This window comes from Hemitrygon akajei, chromosome 3 (genome assembly GCF_048418815.1).
Source record: "Hemitrygon akajei chromosome 3, sHemAka1.3, whole genome shotgun sequence".
Lineage (NCBI taxonomy): Eukaryota > Metazoa > Chordata > Chondrichthyes > Myliobatiformes > Dasyatidae > Hemitrygon > Hemitrygon akajei.
Window position 1 is genome coordinate 185366402 of NC_133126.1, and position 12039 is coordinate 185378440.

Below are 12039 nucleotides of genomic sequence, written 5' to 3' on the forward strand. Positions count from 1 at the left end.
CGGGTCTTACTCGTGTATGGCACCCTCACCTTAAATATTAAATACGTTTGATGGTCGCCTTTCTGTACTGTCCACATATAGTTTTTTCCCTATGGAAGGATTCTCCCTCACCAAACCTCAGCCTCAATTTCAGCGAGTGAGCAGTTAGCAGTGAACATAGAACACTATAGCATCGTACAGGACCTTCGGCCCACAATGTTGTGTCGACCTTTTAACCTAGTCAGCCCTTCCCTCCTACATAGCTGTCCGTTATTCTATCATCTATGTGTTTTAAACGCCCCGAATGTATTTGCCTCTACCACCACTCCTGCAAGGCATTCCACACACCCACTGCTCTCTGTGAAGAACTTGCCTCTGATATCGCCTATAATTAATTTTAATCACTTTAAAATCATCCCATGTATTAGAAGTAAAAACCTTATATTTATATGGCGGTTTTTTTCGCACTTGGACCTGAAGATTGTACCTATTTACACTCTTTCTCTCTATATCTTCCCTCCTTATTCAATCAGACCGAGAATAGATTTCAACTACATCTTCCGCGGATATAAATGGCCGGCGTTAATGTTCACACATGCCTCAGTGCTGGAGTTTTATTTAACGTGGCAGGTGGTGAACTCAGGTCAAACGATAAAGATCTGCGTCCAGGCGTTTGCGTGACCCGCAAAATCCCGGGCTCATGTGATACTGCGTGCGGGGAGCATGGACTCCCGTACTTGTAATGCTACGACCACTACCCTTTATTTTTAGCAGCAGCGACAGTACAGTGGCGCCCATGGTGTCAGCTGCAGGGAGTGACATCTGCTGTTCGGCCTGACACACTGCTGCCTGGAGCCCCTCACTCAGCTAAACTCATCAATATCAAGCTGCCACTCTACATAAATCTCATTTGCCTGTGTTTGGCCCATATCCCTTCATATCACCTCCCTCTGGTTCCCTCCTCCCCTTTCTTCCATGGTCCACTGTCCTCTCCTATTAGATACTTTTTTCAGCTCTTTACCTCATGCACCTATCCCCTCCCATCTCCTTACTTCATCTCCCTCTCCCACCCACCTCCCTTGCACCTCACTAGATCTCACCAGCTTGTACTCCTTTGCCTACTCCCACCTTCTTCTTATGGCTTCTGCATTCTTCCTTTCCAGTACCGATAAAGGGCCTCGGCCTGAAACTGATTGTTAATTCCTCTCTATAGATGCTGCCTGACCTGCTGAATTCCTCCAGCAGTTTCTGTGTGTTGCTCAAGCACACTGCATACCTTCTTCATCACTCAGTTTCCTGAAAGCAATGACACAGGTGGACAATGCACTCACAGCTCAACGACGCTCCCCAGGGTCCTGCCCGGTTCAAATGCTTCACCTCACACTTGTCTGACTTAAACTCCATCTGGCACCCTGTCTTGATCCCATTGTAACCTTAGACAACCTTCTCCACTGTCCATTCTGCCACATTTAGGCAGTAACATGACTGCCAAGCTAAACATGCAGTTTAAAAGTAAAATATAGCTTACGGATTTAACTTCACCACAGCACATTAACATGGCATTTACAGTAACGTGCAAAAGTCTTAGGCACATAAATATAGCTAGGGTGCCTATATTGGCTAAAATAGGAAGGTAGTTGGAAAACACAAATATGAGTATTTAGCTTTGTATTAGCTTAGTACTAAATATTATGTGGTAACTGGAAAGACAACGTACAGTGCTGTGCAAAAGTCTTAGGCACCCTAGTTATATGCAGCCTATGTACCTCAGACTTTTACCCCAGTACTGTACGTTGGGAGGAATAAGTCCTGATACAAATGAAAGAATATTAAATTGTCCAGATAGTCTTATACTAAAACAAGCCTCTGCTCCCTCAATTCCTATTCGCGTGCTAACACAGCACTTAGTAAACCTTGCTTCCTTTTCGTTCGCTAAAGGCCTGTTGGTGGTACTGACCCTAAGAAGACCAGAGCATCCTTGGTTGAAGTTCCAGTCAGTCATGGTGATTGTTTTTGCCCAGTGCATCCTTGGGCCAGGGAGTGAAAAATAAATCAGTCCACTGATTGAACACTGATCCCTGTCTAATCTTTATGCCCTGGTGAACTGCTCCCCATGTCTCTATTCCAATGATGAGTTAGTGACACGCTAACAGAGGTGTGAGAAATAACTTGCCTCCCGCCCCCTCTCTGTAGCCTTAGTTCTGTACTGCTGAAACCTGAAACTTTGTTACCTTCAGACTCAGCTACTGCACCAGAGTGGTTGATATCTGGAACGTGCTGCCAGAGGAGGGGGTGGATCAGATACAATTACTATTTAAGGGGCATTTAGACAGACATCAAATATGCAAGACATAGAAATATACAGCCCTGAGCAGGCAAACATCTACAGATGTATGTTTTAAAGTATCTTGACTGGTCTGGAATGCAAGAAGCTGCTAATTAGTGGACAGCACAATACACCACGGCCTTATCTTTCCCCACTGTTGGTACTATCTATAGGAGATACTACCTCAAAATGGCAACATCCAAAGATCTCCACTATTTGGGTCTCACCACCTTCTTGCAGCAATTAATGAGCAAGAGGTACAGAAGCCCCCCATTCACAGTCACCAACCTCACAGTTCAGTTTGTTTCTACCTCATACCCAAGATCCACAAAACTGACTGTCCAAGTACGCCAATTTTTCTGTCTGCTCCTACCACGCAGAACTTGTGTCCACATAACGCTACTCCATTTTATCCCCTTTGGTTCAGTCCCTTACTATCTACAACTGTAACACTTCACATGCTCTTGATCTCTTCAAATGCTAGCAGTTCCCTGGCCCTAATCACCATGAACATCTGGTTCCTATACACTTCTATCCCCCATTAAGGATTTAAAGCCCTCACTTCCTTCTTGACAACAGCCCCAATCAGTTCCCCTCCACCATCTTCTGGTGGAACTGATCCTTCCACTTCCACCTAACCCAAGGTATAGCCATGCGCACCTGTATGGGCCCCATTATGCCTGCATTTTCCTAAGCTACTGTTCGTGGAACAATCCATGTTCCAAGCATACAATGGGAACACTTCCCAGCTCTTCCTTAATGCATCAGTGACTGCATTTGTGCTGCTTCATGCACACATACTGAGATTGTCAATTTCATCAACTTTGCCTCCATCTTCCATCCTGCCCGTAAGTTCATTTGGTCAATATCTGACATCTCTTTCCCCTTTCTTGATCTGCTTCATCTCCAGGGACAAACCACCTAATGGTAACTTTTATAGACCCACTATCTTGACTATACTTCTTCCGACCCTAGCACCTGTAAAAATGCCATTTCCTTTTCTCCATTTCTTTATCTCTGCTGCACTTGTTCCCAAAATGAGACCTTCCTTTCCAGAACATCAGAGATGTGTCCTTCAAAGAACAGGATTTCCTTCCCTCCATCATTGATGCTGCCCTATCCCACATCTCCTCCTTTTCCCAGGCATCTGCCCTCATTCCATCTTTCTGCCTCCTTAACAAGGATAATGTTCCTCTTCGCAGAACCACAAAACACATCTTTACCTCCTCCCACTCCCACTTTCTGCAGGGATCACTCTCTCTGAATCCCTTGTCCATACGTCTCTACCCACTGATCTCCCTCCTGGCACTTACAGTCACGAACGGAAGAGGTGTTACACCTGCCCATTTACCTCCTCCCTCACCTGAATAGAGATGAGGGTACAGTCACCTGCAAATCTGTTCAGGTCATCTACTGTATCTGATGCATCCTCCTCTTAAACATGGTACAGATTGGGGGATATAATATAGAAAATACAGGATATCCCAGTGGGCAACCATTTAAATTCCAATCCCTATTCCCATATGTCAGTCCATGACTTCCTCTTCTGCCTCGATGCAGTCACCTTCAAGTTGGATGAACACGAGTATCAATTTCTCCAACTTCTGGTAATTTTCCCTCTGCTGCTTCCATTCCGTTCCCCTCTTTTCTCTTCGTCTCACTTGCCCCATCACCTTTTCCTGGAGCACTTTCCTATCAAGATTCCTTCTTAACCCTTTACTTTTTCCACTCATCACCTCCCAGCTTCCTACTTCAACCCCCTCCTCACCACCTAGTTTATTCGCCTTCCCTTCCCCCCACCTTTCCAATCCTGAAGAAGGGCCTTGGCCTGAAACGCAACTCTTTATTCCTTTCCACAGATGCTTCCTGACCTTTCGAGTTCTTCCAGCATCTTGTAGGATTTCCAGCATCTACAAAAACTCATGTTTAGGCGCAAAAGCCTGAAGTCTCACACCAAAAGAATTCAAAAACAGCTACCATATAGTTAAGTGGCACATCTCTAATCAATATGGTGTATCAAAACTATGGGCACTTGGATCACTTTGCATTAAAATTGAATTTTTCCGTTCTAATTCTGCCTTCATGTTTTTTTTCTTGTGAATGCTGCTTATGACGATAAAATTGACTTGTGTGTATGACAGTCAACTTAATTCTGTCTTGGTGTAGATGGACATAAAGGTCAGCATGGACCTGATGAGTCAAAGGATCATTTTGACCTGTACCACTCTACGAGTGCTCCTAACCAACACTTTCGTTACGCTAATGTGTGTCGTTGTGTTTACTCACCAGCTGTGTATCCCGCCCAGCAACATCTCATCTTTGTCTTTAGTCTTCTCCATGTCTCAAGCTCCTCTGTTCTAACCAGATCAACAGATTATTCCAAGTCTAGTTACCTTCCATCTTTGACTTTAAACGGTTGGTGCTGGAAATAATTTCCTGGTGAATTTCCATGAGCTCTACAGTACAGAGTCTATACTTCATCCCAGCATCAGGTAACGTCAATATTTGGGCAACACCAATTTCAAATGCACCAGCATAAATGGAATCAGAACGTTCAACCTGTGACTGTCAGAGGGCAGTCTCAGCAGAACCAGGAATACATTACAGTACAGATGATGTGAACAAACTCGGTGGGTCGAGCAACATCTGTTGGGTGACGGTGGGAAGAAACTGTTGATGTTTCAAGTCTAAAGCTCATTTCAGGACCAGATCTGTTGGACCCATGGAGTTTCTCCAGCATATCACGTGTTGCTCCAGGCTGCAGTCCCTTGTATGCAGTTCAACCCGTTGAATTCCACTATCGTATTGGAACCACGAGAGATTGCAGATGCTGAAATCTGGAGCAACGCATACAATGTTGGAGGATCTCAGCAGGCCAGGTAGCATCTGTGGGGGAGCCTACACTCATTACCACAGGCGCTTGCCCTTCCTGGGCACCCTCCCTCCATAAATGCTGAATTAGTGAGAGAAATTTGGAACATCTGCCCTCCAGGTGGCATGTGGCTGTTTGAACATTTGGCAAGAAATTAACAAAAGATAAAACAGCGATGTGCAAATCACTTTGACTTTTTATCTGAGCTCAGAAAATTTTGTAATGCATATTTGAGATTCCATTGCATTAGACGTTGAAGATTCCCCCCCCCCCCCACCCCCCAGAGGACATTGCTTTATCATTCGACCTGTCTGCGTATTGAAGATCTCAGTCTACATAGACATTTCAGAGGAGTTAAGAGGCAACAAAGTGAGAAGTTCATCTCAAAGACACAGCAGACACTTCATCTGGAGTACAGCAGCTGCAACATTAGAAAGGTTAATGGCACCGTATATTGTCAGTCAGTGAGTGACTTCCAGGCTTCAAAATGTCACAGAGTGACACAGCATTACTTCAGCCCAGCCAACTAGCCCAATTTCCTGCATTTGGGCCATACCCCTCTAAACCCTTCCCATTATGTCAGGGTTCGATTCCTGCCACCATTTGTAAGGAGTTTGTACGTTCCTCCCATAGCCATGTAGGTTTCCTTCAGATGCTCCAGTTTCCTCCCACCTTCCAAAGACAAACAGTACTGTGCAAAGATCTTAGGCACCCTAGCAAATATACTGCATGTGGCTAGGTCTTCTGCACAGTACTGTACTGTATGGATTAACGAGTTGTGGGCATGCTATGTTAGCGGTAGAAGCTTATGGGCTGAATAGCACAATCCTCACTGATTTGTTGCATGTGAAGCAATTCACTGTATGTTTCAATCTACATGTTACAAATAAATATCTCTAGTTTTGGACTCCCCCACCCTGGGGAAAAAGACTGTTACCATCCACCTCTTCCTTGTCACTCACCATTTTAAATAAAGGTTGCTCCTCTGTCACCTGTGATGACCTTTTCACACGTAAATGAAAGCTCTACTTACTGCACAGGTTACTTTCCTTCCCTGTAACCTCCACTGAGATCACACCTCTAATCAAACCAGATGCCTCAGAACATAGAATAGTACAGTACTGGAATAGGCTCTTTGGCCCACAATATTGTGCCCAACCGATGTATAAATGAGTAATCAAATAGCTAACTAAATTAATCCCTTACGCCTGCACGATATTCATATCCCTACTTCTTCCTCACAGTCATGTGCCTATCTAACAGTCCCCAACGTATCTGCCTATACCACCACCCCAGGCAGTGCATTTCAGGCACCCACCACAGGGTAAAATACTTGCCTCTCACATTTCTTTAAAATTACACCCACTCACCTTAAATGCATGCCCTATGGTATTAGACAGTTCCAACATGTGGAAAAATGCCTCTCATAATCTACAGGATCTCCCCTCAGCCTCCGCCACTCTAGGATGAATTGGAACCCTTTTGCCTTTGTGTCAGATCACGTGTCAAAGGTGCATCAACCCTCTTCACATAGTCATGGTCACAGAATACTACAGCCCACAAACAGGCCCTTTGGCCCATCTAGTCCATGCTGAACAGTTACCTTGCTTAATCCTATTGACTTGCACCTGGACCACAGCCCTCCATACCCCTCCTGTCCACGGTCACCCAAATTTCTCTCAAATGTTGAAATGAAACCCACATTCACAACTTCCTCTGGCAGCTCATTCCACACTCACGCCACCCTCGGAGTGAAGTAGTTCCCCCTCAGGTTCCCCTTAAATGTTTCACCTTTCACCCTTAACCCATGACCTCTAATTCTAGTCTCTCCCAACCTCAGTGGAAAAAGCCTGCTTGCATTTACTATATCTATAGCCCTCAAAGTTTGACATACCCATTTGAATTCCGTGCAGGAAGACATCCCTTTTAAGGGAGGATTTGAGGGCAAGAGTAATGGCCTACATAGCATTTGTCTGCGAGCACAACAGTCACACAAAAACGCTCCCAAAATTGTTGGTGAGATGAAATAGCAGCTGCTCGGAGTTGCATCTGCTGAATTAGGAAGAATTGCAAGAACAAGTACAGGTTGTACGTTCAGATTTCCCTTGACAGAAATTATTTTAATCTCTGCGGTTTGATGTTGCATCCAAGGGTCGGCTCTTCTGAATGCAGCATCTCCTCCATCAGAAGAACAACGGCACATATATTAAACTGGATTTGTTTTATACACGCATTTTTGTTAGTCATTAAATGATTTGTATTAAAGATATCTTCTCATTCAAATTTGTTTGGTCAGATTTCTTGGAAGGAAGGAAAGAAATAAAACATTTTAGTCAGCAGAAACTGGTACTACATGTTGATCAAGATCTTGATCTCTTCAATCCGGCCCTGCTTGATTTCCCGCTGTCGTTTGGATCCGAAAGCTCCTGCAACAAGTTCTTGTTTCTTGTTTTGAATCTTCATCATATTTTCCTCCACAGAGTCCTTCACAATGAACTGCAAACGTAAAAAAAGGGAAGTTTTACTGAACAATGACACAGATTCTGCAAACTACAATCAGCTTTAATGGAATGAAGAATTTAATTTCGAACTCATAACACAAATCAAAATGGTCATATGTAAAAAAAAAGAGCTCCACACATTCTACTGTTCTTCCAAGTCATTAGAGGACAGTAGCTGGATCCACAGGTGCTAAAATAGATTTAAAAATGCTCAAAAAGAAACAGAGAAAAACTACAGCACAATACAGGCCCTTCGGCCAACAATGCTGTGTCAAGCATGTACTTTAGAAATTACCTAGGGTTACCCAATAGCCCTCTATTTTTCCAAGCTCCATGTACCTATCCAGCAATCTCTTAGAAGACCCTATTGTATCTGCCTCAACCACAGTCGCCGACAGTCCATTCCATGCACTCACCACTCTCTGCGTAAAAAACTTACCCGACATTCCCTCTGTACCTACTTCCAAGCATCTTAAAACTGTGCCCTCTCGTTTTAGCCATATCAGCCCTGGGAAAAAGCCTCTGACTATCCACACAATCAATGCCCCTCGTCATCTTATACACCTCTATAAGGTCACCTCTCATCCTCTGTCATTCCAAGGAGAAAAGGGCAAATTCACTCAACCTATTCTCATAAGGCATGCTCCCCAATCCAGGCAACATCCCTGTAAATCTCCTCTGCACCCTTTCTATGGTTTCCACATCCTTCCTGTAGTGAGGTGACCAGAACTGAGCACAATACACCAACTGGGCTCTGAACAGGGTCCTAAACAGCCGTAACATTTCCTCTTGGCTCTTGAACTCAATCCCACGGTTGATTAAGTCCAATGTACTGTATGCCTTCTTAACTACACAGTCAACCTGCGTAGCAGCTTTGAGTGTCCTATGGACACGGGCCCCAAGGTTCCTCTGATTCTCCACATTGCCAAGAGTCTTACCATTAATACTATACTCTGCCATCATATTTGACCCACCAAAATGAACGACTTCACACTTATCTGGGTTGAACTCCATGTACCACTTCTCAGCCCAGTTTTGCATCCTATCGATGTCCAGCTGTAATCTCTGACAGCCCTCTATACTAACCACCCCCAACCTTTGTGACATCAGCCAATTTACTAACCCACTTCCTCATCCAGGTCATTTATATAAATCACCAACAGAAGGGGTCCTAGAACAGATCCCTGATGTACATCACTGGTCACTGCCCTCCATGCAGAATATAACCTGTCTACAACCATTCTTTGCCTTCTATGTGCAAGCCAGTTCTGGATCCTCAAAGCAAGGTCCCCTAGGATCCCATTCCTCCTTACTTTCTCAATAAGTCTTGCATGGGGTACCTTATCAAATGCCTTGCTGAAATCCATATACACTACATCTGCTGTTCTACCTTCATCAATGTGCTTAGTCACATCCTAAAAAATTCAATCAGGCTCATAAGGCACTACCTACCTTTGACAAAGCCATGCTGACTATTCCTAATCATATTATGCCTCTCCAAATGGTCATAAATCCTGCCTGTCAGGATCTTTTCTATCAACTTACCAACCACTGAAGCAATCATATTTTTTAAATGATTGAAGTGTTGATGATCAGAGACCTAGCTGTACACAAGTTATGAAAGTTAACATACAGGAGTGGTAGATAATTAGGAGGGCAAATGATATGTTAGGACCATGACTTTTGCCATCAAATCCTCTCTTAAAATTATACAGAGTAATACAAAATTATACAGCTTCTTGCAATTATACAGAACCTTAGTAAGACCATGATTTGAGAAGGGTGTACAGTTAAAAGAGGATGTATTTCTCATAGAGGGAGTTCAAATGAGATAAAGTAGAGGGGGTTCCTGCAACAGCATGTCCATCATAAGAGGAGAGATCAAATAAAATGGGTCTGTATTTAGAAAACATCCAATTTAAATTCATGAAACTCTTACAGGAATGCTGAACAATCTAGAATTTGGGAGCCAGATTTAGAATAAAGGGCAGGTCAGTTAAGCACTAGGTCAGACAGGTGTCGAAGAGGTTTACCAGAATGCTGCCTGGTTTAGAGTGCATGTGCTACAACGATAAGCTGGACAAACTTGGGCTGTTTTCTTTGGAGCGTAGGAGGCTGAAGGCAGATCTGATAGATTATGACTTTAAGATTAAGATTATGAGAGGCATAGATAACAGTAGACAGGGTGTATCTGTTTCTCGAGGTAGAAATGTCTAGTACTAGAGAGCATGTACTGAAGGTGGGAGGGGGTAGGTTCAAAGGAGATGTGAGGGGTAAGTTTTTTGCTCAGAGAGTGGTGGATGCCTGGAGTGTGCTGCCTGTACGCTGGTAAAGGCAAATACATTAGAGACTTTTAAGAGACATTCAGATCAGCACATGAATGTGAGAAAAATGGAGGGAGACGGACATTCTGTAGGTCAGAGGGATGAGGTTTTTTTGGTGGGGGGGGTTGATTTATATTTTAGCTGGTTTGGCACAACATTGTGGGCCGCAGGGCCTGTCCCAGTGCTGTACTGTTCTATGTTGTAGTAACGACACAGAATAAAGTGTAACGTTTACAAAGAAAGCGCAGTGCAGGTATACAATGAAGTGGGGGGGAAAAAGTAAATTGTGAGGTCAAGAGTCCACCCTCTACCTCTCTCTAACTAGCAATTCACACCCAGATCTCAATTGGCCTGAGTTTGATTCAGTCCGAAACGTTAACTCTGTTAGTTCCCCCCACAGAGGCTGCCCGACCCGCCAGGTGTATTCAGCATTTCTTGATTTTATTTCAGATTTCCAGCTGCTGCAGCTGTGTTGGTTTTCAAACTGACTACCGGAATGGCTTGAGAGAACAGTTGTCTTCCCCCCCGTCCTTCTGAAGTGGAATTACAGTTACCTTGGTGATGACGACATCTCTGGTCTGGCCCAGCCTGTGGCACCTATCGAAGCACTGATCCTCAGCAGCAGGATTCCAAGCCTAGGACACATGGATAATGCCGGAAGAGCATTGTTAGTACAAAGCCTAGTGGCAGACAGCAGCCTCTGTCAATACGGTTTCCCACAAAGACCCAAAAGAAATTCATAACGCATGAAAATCCTCACAACTCCCGTGATTCAGGTTCAGTTGTGACCTCCAGTCCTGTCGGAATGGAGTTGGCACATTCTGCCTGTTACTGTGTGGTCCCTACTTTCCTCCCTATCCCAGGCTGGTAGGTTAATTGGCCACTGTCAATTATCCCTAGTGTGTACAGTAGGTCAGAGGGGGACGTTGATAATGTGGGGAAGAATTAAATGGAATTATTATAAACAGGTAACTGATGGCCAGTAGGGACTCAGTGGGCCAAAATGCCTTTATCCCATGTCCTTGAAAGCCTTTATTAATCTTTCCACTAGATGCAGCAGTGGAGAGACTTGCTCATCCAGTTTATACAGACAGTTCGGGTGGAAGTTGCTCATTAATAACTTTTCTCCCCCTTTGTTAACCTATGTCCTACAGTTTACTTACTCCAAGCAAAGTTGCTATTGGATTCAGGCTGCTATTGACCCGTAGAAAGGATTCCCCAACTTTTCATCTTCTTCAGTATTTTTGTTAATAGACACTTGGACAGGAAATGAGGTGAACTGAGCTTATAAACTAGGATTTCAGGCCCTGTTAACCAATAAGGACGAACAGCATCACCTGATGCTGAGCCTACGTAATTGGAATTACTCAAATTAGATGTTTAATTTCGTCTAAAAAGGCTGTGCCTGCATGAATTCTTGAAGTAAATGGGTGTAAGGTTTCCTGGCCACTACTTACAGGATCCATGAGGAATACCCGGGAAGCTGCTGTCAGATTCAGTCCAACTCCACCAGCTTTTAGCGAGAGCAGCATGATGGTTGGTGAGCCCGGACTGTTACTCTGGAAGGACTCGATGGCGATTATCCGTCGCTTCTGTGGCATTGAGCCATCCAAGCGGGTGAAGGTGAAGCCTTCTTGTCTACAAAAACAGAAGTAAAAAGACATACACGTTATCCGGTTCTGGTCAATCTTGTCACTTGGGTTGGTGCAGTTCCGTAGTGCCTCCAAACCAACCAAAGCCCACATCTGGAGCCTGGCGTAAAAGCTGACCTGATTAAAGTGCAAAACACAGGGACATCTCAGCAGATCTGGCCCGTATCTATGAAGGGAAAAGATAATATACCAAGATACAATGAGATGCATGTCTTGCAAACTTTTCATACAGGGCATTGAGGTAGAACAAGGCATGTCAATAATAATACAGAATTGTTAGGCAGTTTAAATGGTTCAGCACACACCAGATAGGCCGAAGGGCCTCTGTCTGTGCTGTAGTTTTTCTATGACTCTAATAAAGTGTAAAAATACCAAAAAAAATTAG

General features: G+C 44.1%; 1 protein-coding gene across 2 annotated transcripts in view; it reads right to left on the reverse strand.

Moving 5' to 3' along the window:
• Positions 1-7276: 7276 nt before the first annotated feature.
• hltf (helicase-like transcription factor) overlaps positions 7277-12039 on the reverse strand; it is a 66474-nt gene continuing 61711 nt past the window's right edge. For both annotated transcript variants that reach the window (XM_073041566.1, XM_073041565.1), the window contains 3 exons: positions 11460-11640; positions 10557-10637; positions 7277-7673 (listed from right to left, as the gene is read on the reverse strand). In XM_073041566.1, coding sequence (XP_072897667.1) covers positions 7527-7673; positions 10557-10637; positions 11460-11640 — 409 coding nt within the window. In that variant the 3' untranslated portion in view covers positions 7277-7526. The remainder of the gene's footprint in view (positions 7674-10556; positions 10638-11459; positions 11641-12039) is intronic.